Source organism: Suricata suricatta, chromosome 14, assembly GCF_006229205.1.
Source record: "Suricata suricatta isolate VVHF042 chromosome 14, meerkat_22Aug2017_6uvM2_HiC, whole genome shotgun sequence".
In the NCBI taxonomy this organism is placed as follows: Eukaryota; Metazoa; Chordata; class Mammalia; order Carnivora; family Herpestidae; genus Suricata; species Suricata suricatta.
Genome location: NC_043713.1, coordinates 80,240,477 through 80,265,305, shown reverse-complemented (window position 1 = coordinate 80,265,305; position 24,829 = coordinate 80,240,477). Strand labels below are relative to the sequence as shown.

The 24,829-nt window shown below is 45.1% G+C and overlaps 1 protein-coding gene across 6 annotated transcripts in view; it reads right to left on the bottom strand.

Moving 5' to 3' along the window:
* The window catches only part of HECTD4 (HECT domain E3 ubiquitin protein ligase 4), a 183,852-nt gene that overhangs the window by 70,828 nt on the left and 88,195 nt on the right, over positions 1-24,829 (bottom strand). For 2 of the 6 annotated variants that reach the window (XM_029921457.1, XM_029921458.1), the window contains exons 12-29: positions 20,566-20,798; positions 20,047-20,192; positions 18,255-18,325; positions 17,276-17,381; positions 16,654-16,774; positions 15,839-15,967; positions 13,605-13,729; positions 12,057-12,210; positions 11,441-11,541; positions 9,587-9,785; positions 7,369-7,515; positions 6,164-6,268; positions 4,662-4,825; positions 3,640-3,873; positions 2,499-2,691; positions 1,831-1,935; positions 1,247-1,335; positions 694-869 (exon numbers count right to left, since the gene is read on the bottom strand). In XM_029921457.1, coding sequence (XP_029777317.1) covers positions 694-869; positions 1,247-1,335; positions 1,831-1,935; positions 2,499-2,691; positions 3,640-3,873; positions 4,662-4,825; positions 6,164-6,268; positions 7,369-7,515; positions 9,587-9,785; positions 11,441-11,541; positions 12,057-12,210; positions 13,605-13,729; positions 15,839-15,967; positions 16,654-16,774; positions 17,276-17,381; positions 18,255-18,325; positions 20,047-20,192; positions 20,566-20,798 — 2,598 coding nt within the window. The remainder of the gene's footprint in view (positions 1-693; positions 870-1,246; positions 1,336-1,830; positions 1,936-2,498; positions 2,692-3,639; positions 3,874-4,661; positions 4,826-6,163; positions 6,269-7,368; positions 7,516-9,586; positions 9,786-11,440; positions 11,542-12,056; positions 12,211-13,604; positions 13,730-15,838; positions 15,968-16,653; positions 16,775-17,275; positions 17,382-18,254; positions 18,326-20,046; positions 20,193-20,565; positions 20,799-24,829) is intronic. The other 4 variants (XM_029921460.1, XM_029921459.1, XM_029921461.1 and 1 more) reach the window with 4 other exon arrangements.

The following is a 24,829-nucleotide window of genomic DNA, read 5'->3' as shown; positions in this document are numbered from 1 at the left end:
AAGCGGAGTCAGCCTGACCTCCCTCCCCTGCGCGGGGAGCCCTGCACAACCAGCTGGGATGAAAAGATCGCTTGCTCGGCGGGGTCCATCAGGTTAGATAACACAGACCAGCATCTTTGGTCATCCAAGGTGAGAACGAACACTTGTCGTTGTGGGGTAGGCCTGGTGTTGGGGATCAGGCTTCAGAAAGAAGACTCATTGATCTTCCTGAGAAATGTCCTTTCAGGCTAACAATTAAAATGTGACCAGGAAATAAATAGCGAAACCAATGTTAGAAGGTTCCAGGTGATTACTGAAGGTGCGATACAAACTCGGCTTTAAGAGGAAAATACGATGCATTACAAGATTCATAATGCTGACTAATTATGCACGTTACTATGAAAACGACAAGCCAAAAACTAAAAGTAAGGGGCACTAGGTTATAAAAATACATGTTACTGGGCTCCCAGCATGCTCCCAAGAAGCACTGAGTAAGGCAGGTGAGGAGGCACACCTGATGCTCAGGGGGACTCACAAACCACCGCATGAATTCCATGAAAAAGTAAAAGGTAGGGAAAAAAAATGTTGAAATTTCTCTCCTTCCTATGAGAACGCAAGAGTGATTTCTCTTTAAGTAGCTGACGTATAGGTGTGTGTGTGTGTGTGCATGTAAACAGGCTAGTGCGGGGAGCCCGCACAGGGCTGGCTTTGTACCCGGTGTTTCCGCAGGGGTCCCCGAGATGCTCCTCGTGAGGCCGGACTGGGCCGCAATGGTGACATGCAGCAGCAGCTCAGCTCGGTTCATCAGGCTCTTCACTAACGTCTTCGTCTTCGCCAGTGGGTGCGAGGGTTTCTGAATAAGAGAATTCACTTCTTGTAGGAACTTCTCCCTAGAAAGAAAGGCTGATGTGCATTTAGTCGTTCTCAGCTTCACCAAAACCCACGTTTCTTCATGAAAAGGATATGAGAAGATAGGGGGAAACCAAGCAAAGGACCAATATGGCTCCCCTTCCCCCATCCCCTCTCCGAGGGGGGCAGTGCTGTCAACGAACCAGTGTTAGTTCCCTTTGGCCAGTTTCAGATGCCCCCATGCTAACTTTTGAAGGCTAAACTCAAAATTTCCGTGTTTACAAATTGAGTTCCAACTCAAATATTTAGTGAATGCGTAAGATTTTTTTTTTTTTAAAGATCTCCTAAGGCGCTACATTGTCACAGTTTAAGCATCACGGTAGCAAATTAGCTTTATGTAGTTATTAACATCACTAACCTCAGTGATAGGACCATGTTTTCAAGATCATTTCCATCAAAGGAGACTTCCTTCATTGAACACAAAAGTTCTAGTTCTTTCATTTTGTTCTAAGGAAGGAAAAATCAAGAAAAGATGGTAGGCAGGATCTGCGAAAACTGAGTTTTACTGTTCAGGTTAACAGAATGGAGAATTTCAGGGAAGAAAACCCCCCCACCATTCTGGTCCATATTTCTATGCCAGAGCACATTTGCGAGTAAATTATTTGATATTTTAATGATTACAAATGGCAGGGACTACTTTCCAGGGACTTCTCCAGTACTTACAACTGCCTTTTGTTTTTTAAGGCTTGGAAGCAAAATCTGGTAGTGCTGGTAACTTCCCGATAAAACTATTAATCAGTTAAGAACAGCCTACTGAATAATTTATTATTTGTATCATTGATATGTTGATCTAATCAGTTTTATTTACTCTTTGTCAAAGAACGGGTACATTTTGGTGTGCGCAACATCGTCACGAACAACATTGTTCTCCACCCGTGTACAACGTACACCTTTGCCCTGTAAGTACCGATGCCCCAGGGACCGAGCCGACAACTCGCTCACCTCATTAAAATGGTAATCATAGAAGAAGGGCATGTTGTTCTCCAGCTTCCCCTGCATGGCGTCCTCAACCTCACTTTGCCATTTCTGTTCCAATTCTGCAACACTCTAATAGGTACATTAAAAACAATAAAATAAAGTGAGAACAGGCGTAAAACAGAAACAAGTGCCATCAGCAAATTTGGAAATTTTAGTCCTAATGTTTCAAAACTTCAGGTCACTTTTTTTTCCCCCCAAGTAGGTTTCACGCCCAGTGTGGAGTCCAATATGGCGCCTCAACTCACAGCCCTGAAAGGAAGACCTGAGAGGGAGAGTAAGAGTTGGATGCTTGATGGACTGAGCCACGTGGGTGCCCCTGAGGTCACTTTTAAAACTTCATGACAGAGGCACCTGGGTGGCTCAGTCCGTTAAGTGTCCATCTTTAGCTCAGGTCATGATCTCTCGGTTCGTGGGTTTGAGCCTCACATCGGGTTGTCTGTTGATAGCTCCGAGCTTAGAGCCTGCTTTAGATTCTGTGTCTCCCTCTCTCTCTCTACCCCTCCTCCGCTCATGCTCTTTCAAAAATAAATAAATGTCAAAAAAAAATTTTTTTTAGACTTCATTACTTTTCCAGGAAAGAGATTATTTCCAACAGTTGTAGGAGAAATCTAAATGCTTTAGCCTTCACTTACCTGTAGCTGTCTCTCCATGGCATTGAGTTTCTTAAAGGTTTCTCCCATAATTTTACACAATAAGTCATATTCCTCAGCATGTTCTTCTTGATACTGGAAATTTATTAGAGACTGCAGTGCATCAACCAAGTTCAAGTGCTTAATAACGCAGGAGACCACCATTTCCTCCATGACGTCAGGCTGAATTACTTCTCTGTGATTACAAGGGACACAAGTCAAGTGTATGCCATGCTCTCAAATTACCAATCCTGTATTCAATAGGTTGGAGGATGTAGGCTTTGATTTAAATGTATTAAATATTCACCACATCCCCTTTATTACAATAAAGAGGCACGAACATTATGATGGCTTCCGGATCAGGTTGGCAAGAATTTAACGTTTAACTGAGAAAACTGACATCAGCTGATAAAGTGAAAATTAAAACTAAAGAGACTTCATTTTCTGTAATTTGTATATTTTGAGTTGGAGTCATATTAAAGCTGCAATAGGTCTACGAATAAAAAAAGATCTTCAGCACCATTTACGCTGTATTACGGCTTATCGTATTTTGTACGTACAGATGTTGGGCTCAAAATGAATGGCACTTCTTTCTCTCTAAATTTCAACTACTCTTAAAATTTTTCTCCCTGAAATAGGCAATGTCCTCAGAAGACAGGGCAGAGGCCACCAAACAGACCTGAAGCAAGACTACCACCAAAGATGCTTGCAACTTCACAACTTCATGTTCTAGATTAGAGACCCATCACCACCTCTCTAGACCAAGGAAACCCAAGCTGAGGACTAGGAGTAGACAGTCAAACCACCGTGGAAAAACCCAGAACTTGCCAAATCTTCACATGCTTCAGAATCCTATGGAAAACTGGTCAAAACATCCATTACTGGGCCCCATCCTCAGAGATTTTGATCCACTACGTTTGAGATGGGACCCAAGGACTAACACGTGCCAGCTGACGGCACATACCTTGAGACCCAAGGACCTGGAATACCACCTGGGGGTACTCCCCAGAGTCCTTGGTTAGCATTCCTAAGGAAATGCAAAATCAAAGGCTCATTTACTAGACTATGAGAAGAAATTTATTCCTTCCATTGTCTAAACGTTTTTTTTCCACTGGAAAAAACAGAGCACTATTTAGCAACATACTTTATACTTGGTCTGAATTGAGGTCTAGCACGCCCAGAAATTTCCCTGAGCTTTATCATGATTCCTGGAGGCAGCCTGATCCGGGGCAGGTCAAAGTAGTTTCCCACGGGAGGCACGAGGACGTCAGAGGGGTAGGTGAATTCTCGGTCTTCCTCGATGGTCAGTGGTAGTGGAGATGGGCTGGGAGTAAGGGCAGGGGAGATCACGCCATTGGCCTCCACCTGCCACTGGCACCTGAAGAGACAGAAAAGAGGATCTTCACTTCCTCTTCTATCTGGAAAGAGCTACTTAAAGTCTGCAGATACACCAAACATACAAGTGTCACATTATATGCGAAGGATTCTTCAGACCTTCTCAGAGGTAAAAGAAAGATGAGCATTCCATGAAACCACACCTTTGGAAATCTGCCTCCTCCCCAACATTTTATTGTGAAAACTTTTAAATATATTTAGGGTGCGCCTGGGTGGCTCAGTTGGTTGAGCATCCAGCTTTGGCTCAGGTCATGATCTTGCAGTTTGTGGGTCTGAGTCCCACATCAGGTTCTGTGCCGACAGCTAGCTCAGAGCCTGGAGCCTGTCTTCAGATTCTGTGTCTCCCTTGCTCTCTGACCCTCCCCTGCTCATGCTCTCACTCTCAAAAATAAATAAAACATTAAAAATTTTTTAAATAAAATAAAAAATAAATATATATAGCAAAGTTGAAAGCATTACATGGTTAACACCCACATACCTGGTGCCTAGATTCTAGAATAAACATTTTGATAAATTTGTTTTATCACTCCTCTACTCATCCTTTTTGGGGATCCTTTAGTTATACACTATTTGGGTTGGAGAAAAGCTTCTGCAGTTCAAGGCTGTACTTTCAGATTCAGTCCAGTAAGGGCCAGAAGGCACTCTGGCGTAGACACGCGTGGGATTGTCAGGCGGTCCGCACCACGAGCTGGGAAACGGACTGAGAGCAGTTTGCCACGTGAAGTTCTTTTTTCCGTTGTGAGCAAAACCAGCCCTATCTGAGCTTTTTACCTTTGTAAAAGTTTGGACCGCAATAGCTCCTGACAGGCGTCTTCCTCTTTGGTAATTTCTGGTCCGTTGTACAGGATTCTCAACATGGAACAAGCTAACACGGACAGACCTAGAGCCAGGTCTACCAGAAAGGGCAGGCCTCCCGACACATCCTCCGATGACTCCTGCAGTGCAGACAGGGGCAAACCACACTGGTCAGCGGGCACGGCGGAGCGCTGGCACCTGCGTGCCCCGCACTGCACCGTCCCCAACCACGGGGGCTCACAGAGCAGCGTCAAGTGTTAGCGCTATGGGACACAGGCACAGCACCCAGCACCATGAGCAGAAAGATGGTGGCACAGGGGAATGACAGAGTGAAGGCTGAACACAATTCTGGAGAGAAAAGAGCTGATCAGACTCCATATTAGAGACAGCACAAATCGCATGCAAGATTCTTTGGGTCGATCCCTCTCTGCTGTGCCTATCCGGGTATAAACCACCACTGTTTGGTCACTTCCATCCTGTGCTTGAACCAAGATGTTGCCAATCCCAATACTGAATTCATTCAACAAATACGTGAGTACCTACTGTGTACCAGTCATTGTTCTAGGCCCTTGTGAGACAGCAGAGAACAAAGATGCCTGCCCTCACGGAGCTTCCATCCTAGCAAATACTTCTGCCCTAGAATGTGTTAGCTTGGTTACACTTAAGCAATCTCCAAGTCTAAAATGGGCTTTACAGGGGCGCCTGGGTGGCTCAGTCCGTTGAGGGTCCGACTTCAACTCAGGTCACGATCTCATGATTCATGAGTTGGAGCCCTGCATCGGGCTCTGTGCTGACAGCCTGGAGCCTAGAGCCTGCTTCAGCTTCTGTGTCTCCCTCTCTCTGTGCCCCTCCCCTGTTCGTGCCCTTGTGTCTCTGTCTCTCGAAAATAAACATTAAAATATGTTTTACAAATAAAGCAACTCGAGGGGTTAGTAGAACTCTTACCATTCTCTCGTTTTTTTTTTTTTCCAGGTGGGAAAAGAATTTACATAGATTCCTGGGAGGAAGTAACTATTTAGCACTAAAAGTAGATTGAACCCATAGGGGTTCAATGGATCATATACAGAGTATAACATACATAATTAAGCAGAGACAGACCTAGACTAGTAAGAAGAGCCGTTGAGAACAGAATAAAAATTAGATCCTATCACTCTAAAAAGCCGGAATTCCAGCGCTTACTTCTGCTAGGCGCTCGAGTCTTCGTCGCCCTACGGAAAGATGCTGGAGGCAGGTCACCTCTCCAGGCTTTGAAGACGGAGCCCCGAGCAGGGGGCTTTCTGCGCTGCTGAATGGATTTTAGCTCACAGCTAGTTTTATTCCACAAAACTACTACTTATGCAGTCTACTACCGCCAAATGGAAGAGATGGATGACACAGTAGCTCATATTCTGCCCTGTCTCCGGGGCAAATATGACGTCTGTAAGCAAGGCACACAGGAGAGAGCACGTCACGCCCACAGCGGCGGTGCGGTCCAGTACCTGAGCGCGAACTGTGCAAGCAAAGCCCCACATAGCTTTATCGGGAGTGTTGTGTTCACGGCCGCTTCTCATCTCAAAGGAGAAGGTGACTGTATCTCCTTCCACCTTAAAATTTAAGGGGGGGGAAATACACTTTAAACAAAAAGGCACATGATTTTCAAGAGAGCAATGAATTTCAGAGATTTACTTTTAAAAGGGCCACAGCAATAATGCACTCCTTTTCTCAATCACTTGTTTGACTCAACTCCATCCCCTTTCCTCGGACACCAGCCTTGCAGGGGTGTCTCCTGACCAGGGAGGTCTGGGAATGAGGCATCTGGGAAACGGGCCACGATCGCCCAACGGCAGGATCAGAGTACAGATTAAACCTTGAGCATAGTTTCAGCAAGTTTCTCAGACTTGCATTCTTTCTGCCCTCCCTGCCCTCGGCCCCCACCGCCTCACTTGTGGTGAGGCAGGCAAATGGCCCCATCTTGAAGATACAGTGCTGCAAGCCCTTGCTCTGCATCGTAGAACCAACACCACGAACCATAAACAAAACGAGGGAAATGAGACGATTAAAAGTGTCGTGCCGATGCAGATTTGGATGCATCCAGACTACACCCCTGGGCCTAACTTGCTGTCTACGGCTGAATTAAAGAGGGCACGTAATGCACGGGAGATAAAGGCTTCCGGAACAGACTCTGGAGGGGTTTTCAGGTTTTAGTGGGCATGTCAGTTCATATTCATGGTCTAGGCAGACCTGTTGTAGTTCCTGGGCCCAAATTACAAAGCATGGCTGAACTCTCATCAGCCTGAGAATGGATCATTACTGTTGCTCCAAAGGCCCAAATTCATCTGCATCCACAGATTCCACAACGGCCCTGCGGTTCCAGGGTGCCCATCACAGGGGAGTGCAGAGAAGCAAGCTCAGAGAACTGGCAGTCCTTCTAAGGGACGGGGAAGGAACTGCCATGAGCATCTCAGTCCCCGGAGGAACCTGGGGAGGGGATGCCAGCTCTGGAGCCGACAGGGCTCTGACGGTGCCCTACAAGGAGGGTCATTCTGAACGAGGTGGTGAGTTTACAGACCCGGCAAAACGGGTCCAGCTCAACGAAAGTACCCACAGACTAGTTTTTTTCTGGAGTTCGAGTGAATGCTCGGGCCTGGAAGGAATGCGAGTTCATTGTTCTTTTCTAGGAAGCGGCTCTGACTGGATACCATACCTTCACCAGGTCTTTGGGCCAGCCGGTCCCTAACACACTGCGGCTGCCATATCCCAGTGTGTTGCCTCCGTACTCAGCAACCTTCCTACTGTTTGTGTTAGGCCCCGCATAAATCACCAACTTCAAAACAGAAAATAGACTGTTAGACTGTAAAAGAAAAACAAAAACAACATCTACAAATAAAAAGGCTGCAGAAGAAGTGTTTGTTTAAAAATACATTCATACCCAGGCACTGATGTCATCATAATCAACTAATATTCCCTGAGTTTTTAGGTACAACTGATACTAGTCTGGACATAACAGAAATTCCCACAACTTAACTGCCCGGGGACCTCACACTGACACAGATCTACGCCGCTATTAGACATATTTTTTTAAGTAGTTATTTTAATGCTAAGTAATGACGGATAACTCAGTAACTGGTACACTTTGCCCCCTGAAGTCCTCCCCCAAATTATAAAGTGAGCAAATACAGATGGAAAGATGGTCGTATCTCATGCAACAAAATAAAGGCAAAAACAAAAAAATCCACAAAACCCAAAAACTCGATGAATGAGGAGTCTTAAAAATGCAACAAACTGAAAATAAGCCATACATCTTTTGAGTGTTGCTTAATGGTGTAAAAAGAAAAGGACACAAATTTAGGCCAGCGAGGGGGCTGCTGCTTCTCCGGTCAGTTTTCATGCATCCATACTTTTCTTCACTAAAGGCTATTCACTTACATCCTATTAACCAACTTTCTAACATGCAGGAGAAATATTTAGAGATCACTTGGCATTCCAATACTCTCACTGGAAGAATGGGGCTCTGGTTTCTGTAAATCCCAGCTCCTGTCTTCCAACGTGCCCTCTGACCGCCTCTGACGGCACAGGAGAGCTCAGTCCGGGCCTAGAAGCTACAGTTTAGCCCTTGCCACTTCTCATGTGCTTTCTTATCCTTTTGGACCTTTTGCTGATACCAACCAAGGACCACTGGAAAAATAAATGTTCCTTTCATCTGTGTAGGAAGCCTCCGTGTGCCTCCACATCTAACACAGTAACGGCTACCGCAGGTGTCCGTCAGCCTGGGTCGGAAGATGCGAATTACTGGTTTTTAAAGGAGAAACAAAAGGACACTGACTGATGTGGCAGCCTCTCCATTTCTATTTTCAAAAGTCCTATCACTTGAATCTAGGAAATGGGGGCAGCTGGTGTTGGGAGAGCTTTGAAGTGGGGCAGGCTGATGGCAAAAGAATGATTTTTTGAAAGGCCCATCAAAGACCATTTTCTACATTCTCTTGCTTCCAGCTAAACTGAGTTTTGGAGGTGACTCTTCAGCCCCTCCGGACACCTGACCGTCTTCACTATCCTAAAAGGTAAGGGGTAAAGGGACTCTATCATTTGCTCAGTGATGCGTTTCACCATCTCAGAGATTGTACAGTTAGGAAGTCCTTAATTTTTAACCGAAAAATCTCCCCTGGCAGGACTTAAGACCTCCACCCTAACACAGCTCACAGAGGAGCTAACAGTCTACAGAAAACTACAGAAAACTAGTCCCGCCTGTGTACAAAGCTAGTAGATAATCCTTCAGTTATTTTTTTATACGGTTACACGTCACAGTCATGTTCGTCTTTCCTCAACATCATGGTTTGCAACGCAACAACATAAACAGAAGAAAACATTTCAACCCCTCAAATGTTTCCTTTCACTTAAAAGTATTAAGCCACTAGGGCGGAAACTACTTTTCCTCAAATCTGCGTGGGCCCTGAGGTACTGACAACAAAGAACAAATAAATAAAAATAAAACCGATCCCAGCACATCTGAAACTCTTCTAAAAGGCCCCTTCTCTCAATGAATATTTGAGAAGCCCCAGAATCAGGCAGTAAGACCTTTCTAGACGAAGGCACATCACCTGTCTGTAGGAATTCCAAGCACAAGAGGAAGGCAGCAGGTAAATGATAAGGAAAGGAAAACTTCCTTTGACTCTCGGATCTAAACTCTCAAAAGCTTACGAAAGTGCACTTTCAACATGTCGCGAAAACACTGTTTTTAGAACACAGACATGCTGGTTTTTTATTTCCCCAACTACTACCCTTCAAGGCACATCTTAAAGTTCTCCAAAGAGACATCTGCAGACAGAAATAAGTCAAGGATGGTGACCAGGAGCAAAGAAAAATAAGAAGCATCTAAGAAATCAGCCTATTTGCGGTGGAACCCATACTAAGCCGGACTTGCTTACTTTGTCATAGTCATATTGTGAAGAGCATCTGCTATCAAATCTAAGGTACAGGCAGCGAGCTCCTGGGATGTGGACGGTTTCTTTAAATTTATAGTTGTCTCTGACAGGATGGACTGTTTCCACGGTCTTTCCGGCAGCCCAGGGAGCAGGGATCTTTAAACCGGTGAGAAAGCCTGGCTCTTCCTTCTCTTCCAGCATCCTAAACCAGACGAAGAGAAAGGGATTTAGCTTAGCAGCAAGGGAGAGGAAAAAGAGGTACACACGGTAAAGTACAAAGGGTTATGATATCTCACGGTACTTCCCCACATCGTGCGGCCTGACAGCCTCCTGGCTTTTACACGCTTGTTATCAGGGGCAATCAGAAGCGCCGTAAAAGCTCCTATATTTAAGGCTCTTTTCTTGTTGTTGCTAGACAAGATGGTTGCATTTTCCCCCTTCTCTTTTCAAGGAGGAAAGCCCAATTCATATCCAGGAGAGGACCTCACCAACTCTCACTTCAAGTTACTCAGGGGTAAAGAAAAAAAAGATGCTATAAAGGACCCTCAAGACTGGTCACTTTCCAAATCCCACAGGATTCGTGTCCTGTCGAGGTTCCTTTTGCTGATACCTAAATGTCAATTGTTGAGAACGCCATGAGTCTACATGATTGTTTTTTACTGTAATTTTTGCTAAAGAAAAATGCCTGCAAAGTCCTCTTGTCTACTGTAATTAAACTCTCAAGGGCTTCACAGCCCAAGGTTGTGGCATACCAACTCCTAAAACCTACACTTGGCTGTTGTGAAATTAACACTCTTCTTTCAGCTCTGCACCAGCAATGTGGTGGCCACTTAGTCCAATGTGGCCATTTAAACAGAACCTGAACCAAATACAATTTAAGATTCAGTTTCTTGATCACACGAGCCACACTGCAAGTCATCAGTAACAGCAGGTGGCTATGGCTGAAGGTCCTGGACAGCACAGGGGCAAATTACATCACTACACAAAGCTCCACCGCATAGCACGCTGTTCTAGAGAAGCCCGCAAAGGTGTTCCTTTCTGATTGGCGTTGTTGAAGACAGCCTTAATAATAATATATAACTGACATGTAATAAATTGCCCATATCAAAATGTACAGCTTGGTTAAGTTTGGACAGAGGTATATACTAGTGAAGTTTCCTCCCCCCCCCTTGATAACCCAGGCAATCATTTTTCATTTTCTAGCACTAAAAATGAGTTTACATCTTCTAGAATTTCCTATATAGGGAATCGTACAGCATGTACTTTTGAGGGAATCTGGCTTCTTTCGCTCAGCCTAAGGATTCTGAGATTCATTCCTGTTGTTGCATATATCAACCATTCATCCCCTTCTATTGCTGAGTAGGAGTCCACCCTAAGAATATTCTAATATTCTACCACTCGTTTATCCCTTCCCCCATATAGACATTTGGGTTGTTTCTTGTTTTGGGCTACTCTAAGGCTGTTATGAACCTTTCCATACAAGTCTTTGTAAGAAGCTGTGCTTTCCTTTTTCTTGTGCAAATACCTCGAGGTGGAAGAGCTAGGTCAGGTGGCAGGTGTATGCTAAACTTAAAAAACCGTCAAACTATTTGCCAAAGTCACAGTATTTTACGTCGCCGTCATTGGTACGGGAGAATCTGTCACTCTTAAACTCATCTCTTGATCTGTGGGCAATTACTCTAACCTGTTCCTATAAACCTATAAAGCAATTCTATAATTATCTGTAAAAGGTTGACACCAAAGTCTCTTTTGCCAGTCACAAAGTCCTTGCTAGAATTCAGTGTCATAAGAGGAGAACGAAGCTGTCACCAGAAGCAAACGAGGCAGGGGTCCCAGCAAGGAAGCAGCGTCCCTCACCTCTGATCGGGGAACAGCCTGCCCTTCTGGTCTGCCGCACCACACGGGGAACAGCCCACCTCGGCAAAAACTGGACACTGGGTTTTAAGCAGCAGAGCCGTCTGAAACACAAAACCATCATCAGGTCTTAAAGTGCGTACTGCCAGTTATCTGGATGGTACTAGAGCCAAATTTAGAATGCTCGCTTAAGTCATCTTTTTACAAGCCTAGTCTGTCCTCCTTTCGCAAGAAACGCTTTGCTACTTCTACCATTTAACACCATTTTATTTAATGCTGTCATGACACACATCGTTTCTATCAGTCACCAACAGCTGGCACGGCCTCAGGAGGCCGAACACAACGGTAGGATCTCAGTAGCACTGTAGATTAGCATTGTCACAGCCGACCAGCGATCGGTGCTTGCTGGAAGGTCGCAGTAAGTGATTTAGTCAAACAAAAGGTTTTCCCTTAATATTTCAGTTTCTTTTTACGACGTTTTTCTTCATTCCACAGTTCCTTCCCTCGGCTTCTGAAAGACATGGCTGTGTTTACTCTGCCTTCAATAAATGCAAACGACCGCAAGGCGAGGTGGGCAGGCCCAGGAGCAGCTCGCTTGGGCCCCCGCCGAGGTCCATACCTGACTGGTATAGAGGACCAGCTGGACCAGCTGCGGCATCAGGGCATCGGCCATGGTCAGAGTCTGTAAATTTGGATGCATCAGGGAAGTCAGTAACACGGGAAGAAGGTGACCAAGCATAGTAGCCTTAGTAACTTGTTCCAAGCCTTTTAACCTACAAGAAGTTCAGAAAACACATGGCTTAAGCAACTCCTAATCACGTGAAGAAGCAACCATCCTCTTCATCTGACAAAGTCTTTTAAACCGCATTTCCTGAGACTGCTTAAGCTCTTCTAGCTCTGGCAACTCAGTCCACAAATTTCCCACCTTCTACCGCTGAGGGAGAGGGAGGGGAGAGAAACCTGGTAAGAGGTTTCACCGTCAGCCTCTGGTTTTGCCAAAAAAGTTTACACGGAGCAGATCACAGTACTTCTAAAGCACTTTACCAATAGGTTCTAAAATACAGACGGCTACTCTGGGTAGTTACCATGGGCAAAGGGCCCTTGGCTCTGGAACTTTAGGTGGCTGTGCTGCACGGAGTCTCTGATCGAAAGGAAGTAACTGGCTATCAACACAGATTTTTAATTGGTCTTTAAAATCACACACTCCCATTTTATTGAGATAGGACATTGTATAAACTTAAGATGTATAACATTATTTGATATCTGTATGTATCATAAAATGATTACCTAAAATCACATTCTTAATATCCCAATCCTCTGCCAGAAGAATTAAGGTATGTGACTCTCCCAAAGACAGACGTGGGTTACAGAAATTCTCTGAGGCTACTTAGGGTGGAACAAGAAACATCTCCCATCTCCCCAGGGACCAATCTGCACCACAGGCCCCAGCAGAGGCCCGAAGGGACTTAACAAGCCCCCGAGCAAGGCCTATGTGGGCTCTGCAGTTCCAGTGTGGCCACCTAGTCTCTGGGAACGGGCAGGAAACAGGGACATGGGGACCGACAGGGCTCCCAGAGGAAAAATGACACTGTGAGGTTGTTCTGGATCAGCATCTCTAACACTAAGATCATCAACACACACAGATGTGACAGCAAAGCGTTCGCAGAAATTTTAACAGGGAGGACGAAGAAGAGCTTTATTACTGGGAAAGAGAGGTCACTCCTATGTTTGAAGTAAAATTACAGTAAAACAGTAAGACATTATGTCAGCGTCACCTTCCGCATGGCAGTGAACCTTCGGTCCCACTAAGCCATCACTGCCTCTCTACAGCACTCCTCACAGGGACACCAAGTGCACAAGCTGCTGAGCTAGAGGACAGAAGGGAAGGCCAGTCTGGGGGCGAGGACGGTGGTAGAATGTTGGCAGGGAGGCTGTGTGCCACAGCTTCGCAGCCCCCTCACACCGGGGCGGGGGGCCAGCCTCACCTAAAAGCACCGTTCAAGAGTTCGATTGCACTTGGCATTGAAAACAGTTGCCGTTTCAACCTAGTCCCACAAAAATCCCTCTACATTAAATGAACATTTGGTGTTCTAAGAGATTTTGCTTTCATAAGCAAATCCGGCTTCCCAAAGGGCGGCAGGTCAGAGCTCACGGGCCTTCTCCTCACCTCTGCTCACGGTCAGCGAGGTCGCTATTTATGAGGACAGTGGTGACCTGCTGCAGCATTTCCAACACTTCGTCACATCCAGTCAGGATTTGGGTGGCAAGAGCCAAAATACTGACCTTTAGCTCCTAGGTAGAAAACATCACAGTATTATTTTTAAGCTTCGTGATGAACACACACTCACAACGACAACATGAAAGAATGTATTTAATGATGCATTTCCAAATGAAATAGTGAGGCGGCCAGAATCAGCCCAAAGCAGTAAGTTCCGCTCGGATGGCAAGCAGCAATTTGATTTGGGAGGCTAAGGTCTGGAGTGCTGACAGAAATACGCAGTATTTCCCGGGGAGCACACCGAGTCCCTGGGAGAAAAGGCATTTCTCCCATCGCCTCCGGCACCAGAGAGCTCCCGGTGGCAGCCCAGAAACTGTCCAGGTGGAAGGTTGCCTTGGGTGGTATGTGGACAGCTGAAGAGAAAAACACAACAGTAAAAGGCGCATGTAGAGGCGGTGAATAAAATGAGACAAAATACAACATTCTGAAACAGTACAAGTGACCTTTTCACTTCACGTTTTAAACCATTACACTTGGAAACAGGCACGTTAAAAATTCAACTGAAGTAGCAGGCTATCGAACATTAAAAATAACTATTGAGAGTTCGTGGGCATCCAAATACTGGATCATGGGTTAAGAAGCACTCGTTAAAAGCATAGAAGTGTTTAGCTTACAGTTATTTTCTATGAACAAAAAAACACAACCAACCTAACCTTTTAGGTGAAATCTGGGTTTTTCATTTTTCCTAGAGATACTGAACAACTCAGCCTCTTCTGCCTTTACCAGAGGATTTCTCTCCATAGATTAATTAAGGAACTTACAGAATTTAGCCTTTCAAATAGAAAACACTGGCTTCCATTGTTGGACTGTTCTGGGGCCTTTTTTGGAATTAAGATTTTTTTTTTTTTTTTACTGTTTTTATTTTAGAGAGACAGACAGCATGAGCAGGGGAGGGGCAGAGAGAGAGGGAGACACAGAATCGGAAGCAGGCTCCAGGCTCTGAGCTGTCAGCACAGAGCCTGATGCAGGGCTCGAACCCATGAACCGTGAGATCATGACCTGAGCTGAAGTCAGACACTTAACCAACTGGCAGCCACCCAGGCGCCCCTAAGATGTTTTTATCATGAGAAAAGGAATTCTGAACTGACAGGCTAAACCATGGATTAGGTCGCACGGACCCCATCAGCCGCCACGTGCCGACGGCGGCCCCCGCGGCCGCACAGCGCATGCTGTTAAGCAGCCTCCTCTCTGAGCCTCGCAGAACCCTACCAGGGAGATTTACTGTCCCTTTTCACTGATTGGGAAACTAAGGCAAGAGAAGTTAATCAACAGGATCCGCAATTTAAATGATTAATTTGTGCATTTTGGTCTATTTAGAAACTGATTATACAGTGAGATCAACTCAAGAACTAGCAAGTGTATGGGTTTCAGAGTATGAGCCCATAAAGGAGTGAGAAAAGGGTGAAGTGTAATGGCTTTTATCTTTATGCTTCCTTCGTTAATTCTTCAGTGTGTTTCAGTCAACACTTCAAAGAAGAATCAAGTTCCTGTTGATTTCTCTAATTCTCTCACAACGAAGAAATTCTAAAGAACAATGCCAACAACAGCCTCCAGCACCTGTCAAAATTATAACCACCACTGCTATAAAAAAATATCTCTGGATTGCTATAAATTGCCATGTGGGAACAAATTATTGAGTTTACACAGAGGCTAACTTAAAAATAATTACAGAGAATGAAATGAACTCTAGGTTTAGAAATTATTCAATATAAAGGTTCTGAGAAAATTATCACCTTTTCAAAGTTATCTGAATCGAGAGAATGGAATAAACCAGCCACAATGTCAGAGTTATTTCAAATGTTATTTTATCTCTGTATACGTAGATTTCAGATGTGTATGAGATCACTTGTAAGCGCCATGGTCTACAGTCCTTTTAAAAAGGATGAAAATAAACAAGGCACAGAAGAGTGACAGGAGCACACGGAGACACGTTAATGAGGGTCACAAATATGGTAACCACTGTGCAAGGACATAAAAACCTATGAGATGAGTGACCTAACATTACTTCTCACAACAATATAGCCACACGGCGGAATCTGACATCGTGATACACAGAGTTAGCAGCTGAGCTGCGCTTTACACACTGGGTAGAAAGCATTGTTAGAAGAAAGCTTGGTGTTTACCTGTACCTTCAATGTCTCTCCCTGCAAGGAGTTGTCACTGTCCTCATTCTCATCGGGTTTAATCAAAATAGTGTTACTGAGAAGGTGGTTCTGAACTGCCATCAGATAGCGCAGGCAGGAGGACGCAGCCTTTAATACAAACAAGTGCATTTAAATGATCTGCACCTCACAGCAAGAAGGGGTCATGTAATCCTCATGTTTATAAGGTTTGGACAAGGGAAGCAGAAGAGAAAGTACAGAAAACAGACCAGGTTAGTTCCTCAGGTGACTTATTTCCACATGGCATTTGATATGTCATCTGACACATTTATTTACCTGCCTTCGGCTGCCTAATTCACACTAGTCACTCAGATACTTGAATTTTTCCCACCCTCTCCCTCACTCTCGTGCATTTCCACTGGAAGAGAGTCCACCCAAACCCTTGAAAGAATCTCTAGGTTCCCTCTAGTCTCTGGGGAACCATGACATCTTAGAAGACGATACTATGTTACAAACTAATGGGGGGGGGGCAATCCTCACTATTTTAAACAAAACGAAAACATCCAGATTCAGTCAAACAATTCACTGCATCAAAACATTTAAGCAGGAGGAATAAAGTCTTAGAGAAAGTGATTCAAGTGGATTTGTTTGGAATTTCCAGGACAAACATAGTCACCCACTGACTTTCGTCAATTAAGGCTGCCGTGGAGAGTGTGTTACATTAGTATACATACACACACACACACACACACACACACACACACCCCTCAATACAGTCACATGAAAACAGGGGACACTTGATACCATGTGGCGTCATTAAACACATTTTTACTTACAGGCACAGTTGAAAGGAGTTTTTGAAAATCCTCTTTAGAGACAGTTTGGCACTTGGTGATTAAGATACAGGATTCCCGTACAACAATCTTCAGAATGTAGTGTAAAAGTTCATCATTTAGTCTTTAAAATGCAGGAAAAATGGGACAGTAAGATACTTATGGTTTAATAAGAGGATAAACTTTACACAATTGGAACGAGAATAAACTTAACACAATTCACTGGCTTTTGAAGAACATCATCTTACTCAGCGACGATGCTAACATCTAGGTGCACGATCTCAATCCAACTTAAGAAACAAAATGGTACCCAAGCACCTAGTCTGAGAATTTTATGAACAGCCACGAAAACCAACACCTTCCTCCCCGCCCCAGCTCGAGCTCACATCTGCACCCTCTCCGGGAGCCCCGTGAGTGGGGCGGCTCCCGCCACCGAGATTTTTAAATAAGCTCCGGCCATTCTTTCCACTGAGGACCTTTCTCCAGGCCCAAGTTACTCTGCTGAGAAAACTGAATAATGCTATCACCGCTTTTTGCTGGCAAGTGTGGGATTTATGATCTTTTGATCCATGATTTTGACTTAACATGCTAATTATCATATAATAGGAGACGGAACCGGGGTCACCTGTAATGCTCATCCTCCTCGCTGCCAAATCGGTTGTTTTGAAGCTGTTCAGCTAAATTGGTTAAGATCACATCCCGCAGCTGGGCGAGGCCGCTGTTTCTCTCTCCTGACACAGAACAGAGCTCCATCAGTGACCCGGGGGATTACACTTAGGAAACTGAGGCTACTAAAGCAAGTTTTCAAGCGAGCAGACCGCTGACAGTGTAGGAGCTCCAGGCACGTGTGCTCCCACAAACAGCAGCAGCAAAAGCTACCTCACGACCAAGCCGACTTCCTATAAACCAGCACATCCTGAGCTAGCTGTAGTTTGCCTCTCCAGACTTCACAGAGTAGGATTTCTAATTCCTTCAGGTCATGTTGCTTATCAACACAGAGTGAGCTTTGCTGTGGTTGTTTGGCCTAACTAACTTAAAAAGTTGGGTTTTAACATATGGAGGAAACAAACGGACTTAGAAACCCTTAAGAAGTCATTATATTTATTGTGCATTATTAAACCTCTACTGTCAGGCACCTTCTGCTTAGCAGCATGGATAGAAAAAGGTGATAAAGCTTGAAGATACACAGAACATGATCTCTGCTCTCAATCTGGTTGAAGCACTGACATATGTACAGATCCATTAAAAATACATACACACACACACAGACACACAGACACATTAACAAGGGGCGCCTGGGTGGCTCAGCTGGGTAAGCGTCTAACTTCAGCTCAGGTCATGATCTCACAGTTCGTGGTTCGAGCCCCACGTCGGGCTCTGTGCTGACAGCTCAGAGCCTGGAGCCTGCTTCAAATTCTGTGTGGGTCTCTCTCTGCCCCTCCCCTGCTCGTGTTCTGTCTCTGTCTCTCTCTCAAAAATAAACTTTGAAATAAACCCAACAAATAGGAAGAAATGAAAGGTCTATTATCACAATAATCCAGCTGTTTCCTTAGGGACAAAAAAACCAGATGGCTGTTCACGGAGAAGTCAGGGACAATTCTCACCTTCCGTCAAGACCAGCTTAAGTAGGTTATTGATTTCGGTTTCACCTGGGTACAAGATATTTAAGCCAGAGCTGAAATGACAGAAAAGTCAAAAAGCTTTTCAACAAATATTCTATAAAATCTAAACTCTAAATATTTTTATTTGCATTTACATTAAAGATGCCAGTGTGATTATATGAAACTGAGGGAAGTTTCATCACTGACGAAGTAGCTGAACCTAAATTCTATGTCACGACACAGTCCATTCACTTCCCTGACCAGGGACCGACAGGCTCCCTCTCCTCCTGTCTGTGAGTTTCCAAAATGAGAACTTGTCTGAGGCTGGACACGGAACTTGTAAGAAAGAACAGAGCCCTAAAAACAGTCAATGCAGCCGAGCCGGGTAGATATTGGTAGATTGTGCCCAGAAGTGCATTTGAGAAGTGGGATTTCTAACTCTCAGCTTTCCCAAAAGGGTGAGAAGAGTATCACAAGTCCTGCCAGAGTTTTGTTTTGTTTTTCTGTGAGGTGTGACCCACAATCAAGTGGACATTTTTCAAGTGTCCAATGTGACAAGTTTTGACACATGGGTATACCCAAGAAACTGTCACCATAGTCAAGAGTGAACATACCCATCACCCCAGAAGTTTCCTCATGACACTAGATTTAAATTAGAAAAGAGGACAGTTGAGCGTCCTGACTTCGGCTCAGGTCATGATCTCACAACTCATGAGTTCGAGCCCCGCGTCAGGCTCTGTGCTGACAGCTCAGAGCCTGGAGCCTGCTTCGTTCTGTGTCTCCCTCTCTCCCTCTCTCTCAAGAATAAACAGACTTTTAAAATTCTTTTAGATAAATAAATAAATTAGAAAAGAGACCCAAATCATAATCGACTATGAAAGGAAAAAATCCCCTCCCCCTCTCTGTTCAGCCTGTCACACGGTTCTTCCAGACCAAGCATTCAGTTCTCCCTCGGTCACTAAGTTATACTCGGTCACATTAAAACTATATTCCTGGATAACAGTTCATTGCACTAAAAAAAAAAAACAAAAAATAGACTAAACGATGGGGCGCCTGGGTGGCTCAGTCGGTTGAGCCTCCGACTTTGGCTCAGGTCAGATCTCACATTCGTGGGTTTGAGCCCTGCATCGGGCTCTGTGCTGACAGCTCAGAGCCTGGAGCCTACTTCCGGTTGTGTCTCCTTCTCTCTCTGCCCCTCCCCCTCTCATGCTCTGTCTCTGTCTGTATCAAAAATAAATAAAACATAAAAAAAAAAAAAACAAAAAAAATAGACTAAACGATAACAGAAAATGGCCCATATACTTTGCTCTCTTCTCTAACAAGGTTTTAGTTTTTAAGCAGAATTTAAAAGGCTAACATTGTTGAGCACCTTGCATCTTATTAAACTCTCACAAACTCTTGCAGCAGGTGTTATTTTATGCGCATTTCATAGCTAAGGAAAAGGAAACCTCAAACCGAGCCCGTAAGTGGCAGAGCAAGGACTAGAACCCAGGTCTGCCGGCTGCCAAAAAACCGGCTTCTTAGTCACCTTGCGACACTCTCTCAAACGACAGGAACCTTCACTTGCGAACCATCAAAATATCCGCTTAAAGGGTTAAAAAAAATTTTTTCCCCTTTTAAAATCCAAAAGGTTAAGATGAGAAACCTAGTGACATGGCTCGGGCCTCCGGGAGAGGGGCCGCAAGCCCTCTCGCCAGCGTCCCCTGAGCACGAGGGCCTGACTATGGGATGAGGAACGGGACTTCCAGGCTACCAGCGGCACAGCGCGGAAAGCACGAGAAAACCATCCGGTTACCTGATGGCCAGGCACACTTCCTTCTGAATCTCAGGGCAAATCTGGTCCCGTGGTGCCATCAACAACTGCCAGAGCAGCAAGCCAGACCGTCGAATGATGTCTCGGTTTCTTTCAGTTTGTGGGCTGAAGAAAAATTTAAATACCACCTACGGAAACATAAGGGGTATATCTAAAAACGCTTCTTCTACTAGGGATAAAATTATCCCTGTGAAAAAGAGCACATAGTAGATAGTCTTCTGAACAGATATTCAGGTGGATCTTTAACCACAATCGCTATTGCGTAATGGTGTAATTATAGTAAATATTGTACATTTATTAATTGCAATGAGCTACGTATAGCAAGACTCCATTAACTGCAGTGCAGTGAAGATGATTCTCATTCTAATTACAGGATTAGAGTGTAGTTAAGATGCAAGACAGGGATGTTATTAAATTTCTCTTCTGGCGGAAATTAGCCGGCTGAAACCAAGTTTTGTGTTTCTTTTTCTCTATGATCTTTTGCCAAAACGGTGCATTTACCTGAAAGACAACGAGAATGCAGCGTATGATACACGTATCCCCGTTAACCATGGCCTTCTCCATGATGTCACAAATACTGCTAAGATGGTGCGCTTCGATTGGGTGCTGCTTGCCCAAAACACTTGTGATCGGAAGGTTGGGGTTGGCGGCCAGAAGGTTGAGCTGGTGTATGCACATCGCACCAACGTGGTGCAGTAACTGGTTCATAACCTCGTTCGTGGTTATGGCCTCTTCTAGAAAACGGAAAAGAAACTCAGTGAGGAAAGACCTCTCCGTGGTGGCCCCCAAGGAACAGAACTCTGACTTACAAAAGGAACACACATGCTAGGACAGAGGATCTTGGCTCCCATCTCTTCTACTTGTGGAGAATCCTTTGCCCTGCCACAGAGCGCTGGGGCAAAAATGAAAGCAGTAGGGAAACCCCATTTTTAAGGGGCCAAAGTGACCACTTAGCGAGCTCTTTCTATGTGCTGGACAGTAGGCTAAGTGTGTTATGTGCATTACCTTACAATACCGTTATAAACTTAGACTATTTAGCCCTGTTTTGTAGAGGAATCAATCAGGGTCAGAGGGGCTAAGCAGCTCGCCCTAGGTCACACTAAGTGTAGAGCTGGGATCTGCATTCAAGTCATTTCCGCTCAGAGGCCAGGCTGCTACCAATCTAGTAAAATCTATCTTCTGTGGCTTCTCTCTGATAGAACACCACCCCCACCGCATCCCCACCCCCAGATCCACAAATACCTCCTCCCACGGCACCTCAACATTTTTATCTCCGTTAGTCACCACAATCTAGACAGCCATCAGTTCAACTGTGAGGGTTCACAAGCATCCTCTTACATAATTATAAACCGCCCATGGATGGTCACAGCCATTCAGGAAATGGATGTGAAAATAATCTAAATAGGCAAAGTGAAAAACAGAACAAAACAAAACAAAAAACACCTCAACCCTGCTTTTCCCCCTTCAAGTTGCTGAAATGAACTGCCTCCCGGGAACAGGAAAGCAGCAATCTGGGAGAGGCAGGATTGGGTAGGGGACCTTGGGGTTGCAAAAGGATTATGGGCACTGAGAGCTATAAGGACTCAAGGAAAACCAAAGAGAAGGTAAACTTGGCCGAAACTAAGCTTTTCAGCTGTATATTCACTGGAGGGCCAGGCTGGGGTCACATTCTCTTCCAGGTCTTTGAGTCCTTGCTTTTACAACAACAGAATTCAGGTCAGTATGACTTGTCCTCACCGAAGACTTCCGGAAAGCTAGACACTGGGACCTACCCAAGTAAATAAGGTCTTTGATTTTTATCCTGAGTCAGATGGGAAGCCAGTGGAGCAGTCGGAGCAGAGGAGGGACAGCCCTGCTGAGGACACCGCCGCGAAAGACTCCGGTCGCTGTGCAGAAATGAGCCTACCGGGCAGGGGGTCACGTGGAGGAAGCAGGAAGGCCAGTGAGCGGGCGGGGCCGCTATGATAACCCAGCAAAGTAAAACCAACGCCTAGGCGAGAGCTGTCGCAGCCTAAGTAGTGCAAAATGGACTTGGGATACATCCGGAGGGGAGGACCGGACAAGATTTGCTGATGTCCGTTTAGATGACCCTAGTTTTGTGGGCTCAGCCTTTGAAGGAACAGTGATCCCCATGCTAGCACACGGGGTTCCGCAGGTTTAGAGTTGGAGAAGGGGAAAGTCAGGAGTTTGATTTGGACGAGCTGAGGACCTATTAAACATGAGAGTGGCAGTGAACACATAGTCTAGAGCGAGAGTCTCCGAGCCAGAGGCTTGGAGAGAATAATTAGGGAGGCATTAATAATATAGTTGACTTTTTTCTTCTTTTTTGCTGTTTATCCTCCAATAGCTTTATCCAGATAATTTACAGACCATAAAATTCTCCCATTTTAAGCGCACAATTCAATGATTTTTAGTAAATTTACACATATACCAGAAGCAGGAAGTAGAAAAATTACAACTATGAAAATTATATCTAAGGAAATAGTATGGTCAACTTTATACCAACAAATAAGAAAACTGAGGGACGGGTAGGTGGCTTCAGTCCATTAAGCACCCAACTTGGGGTCACGTCATGATCTCACAGTTCTTGAGTTCGAACCCCACATTGGGCTCTGTGCTGACAGCTCAGAGCCTGGAGCCTGCTTCGGATTCCATGTCTCCTCCCTCACTCTCTGCCCCTCCCCCACTCATGCTCGGTCTCTCAAAAATAAATAAAAACATTTTGAAAAATTTCTTTAAAAACCCTTAGATGAAATGCACAAATTCTAGCTAGATACAAATTCCCAAAACAATCTCAAGAATAAAAGATCTGATTAGATAACTACAGAGCCTCAAAGCATCACTTTCCTCAAAGTATTAATTACTGTGGCAATGAACATGTCCACAAATTCTGATGTTTTTTTAATGTTTGTTTATTTTGAGAGAAAGTGGGCACAAGTGGGGGAGGGGCAGACAGACATGGAGAGACAGAGTCCCAAGCAGGCTCCTTGCAGAGCCCCACCTGGGGCTTGAACTCATGAACTCTGAGATCATGACCTGAGCTGAAACTAAGAGACAACCATTGTCTGAGCCACGCAGGTGCCCATCCTTGATGCTTTTCCTTCCAGAAGGTGGAGCTTAGTTCCTCTTCCCATTAGTGTGGGCTATAATGACTGGCTTCTAAGTGGAAAGGGAAAAGTGAAGAAAGCTGGCATTTAAATCAACTGATCAATTTTAATGTTATTAATAATAATAAATCATGCTGACATTATGATCCCTATGCTAGGATATAATGAGAAAAGTAAGTCACCTCTGCAGAATTCGTCTCTAAAACCTCAGTTTAAATGAGAAAACATCAGGGGCACCTGGGTGGCTCAGTCCATTCAGCCTCTGACTCTTGGGTTTCTGCTCAGTTCATGATCTCAAGGTTCGTTGATCAAGCCCCACCTGGGCACCTGGGGCTCTGTACTGACAGCGTGGAGCCTGCTTGGGATTCTCTCTCCCCCTCCCTCCCTCTCTCTCTCTCTCTCTCTCTCTCTCTGCCCCTTCCCTGCTCGCACACACGCACTTTCAAAACAAACTTAAAAAAAAGACGAAACATCAAATGAACCCAAACCAAAGGACATTCTATAAAATACCTGACCAGTAGTCCCCACAAGTGTCCTTTTCTGCTCTTCGAATCACAGGACTCCGTCCAGCTAGGTCCAAGTTGCGGATTTATTTTTCCCCCCACCCCAAGCCTGCTGCTGAGCCACTCAATTTTTTTTTTTTCAGCCACTGAACTTTCCAAATCCAGAATTCCCAACTGGTTCTTTTTTCAAAAATTATTTGTTGACATTCTCTTTTTTTTTTAAGTCATCTTTTCAACAGGGTTTCCTTTAGATCTTTCAACATATATTAAAGCTTCTTTAGTCTTTATCTGCTACGTCCCACTTCTGAGTTTTGCCTTTAGTGTGTAACTACCAAGTTCTGCTTGTTTTTCTTTTTAAATTCTTGTTTCTATGCTAATTTTTACCTTCTTTCATTTGTTTGCCTTTATTATTGTTTTTATTTTTAAGCCTTCCTTCCTAGGGCTCACCTAGTGAGTCAAAGCTATGCTCAAACTCCTTGAGCCAGTGAGTCAGCCACCCTGGCTGGGCCTCTGTGTTTTGGGGGGCGCACATCAAGGCTCATTCGGCTTTCAACCCGGCCCTGGGTTTCTTGCTGTCAGGCCCTGTTCCATCCCCTGCCTGCGGGCTCATGCTCACCAGGCCCGTGTGAGCACGCGGGGTCCCCTCCGGCTTCTTCTATGGCAGATGTGCAGGCAGCTTCCCAAGGCCCCGCGCAGCTGTCTCCCTGCCCGGATCTCAGGGGCTCCTCTCCGGCTAGTCTGCAGGCTCCCTGCTCGCCCTAATCAAAACCACAACCTCAGGCCGGCTAAGTCACAGGCTTCGCGGCTGCTTAGCCACTCGGACTAGTGTTGTTACTGACACCGTGGCCGGGCATGAGTTTTCTCCGTGCTCTGCTCCGAATCGAGTCTGCCTCCTCTGGGAGCAGAGCTGCTGGTCACACGTTCCGCCGCACGCTGGTGGGGCTGCTGCACTGACCGGCCTCCACCCCGGCCTCCCACTTTCCTCGCCCAAAGTTCCGTGGTTCTGTGAATCTTCATTTTCAATGTGGTGTAGGCCTTTGGTCAGTTTCCAGAGCTTAGAAATAGTTGTTTTTGGTAATTATGTCCATTTCACCATTACTTGAAGGGGGGTGGATATGCTCTTCCATATGCTGTGACTGACCTTGATGCCACTTG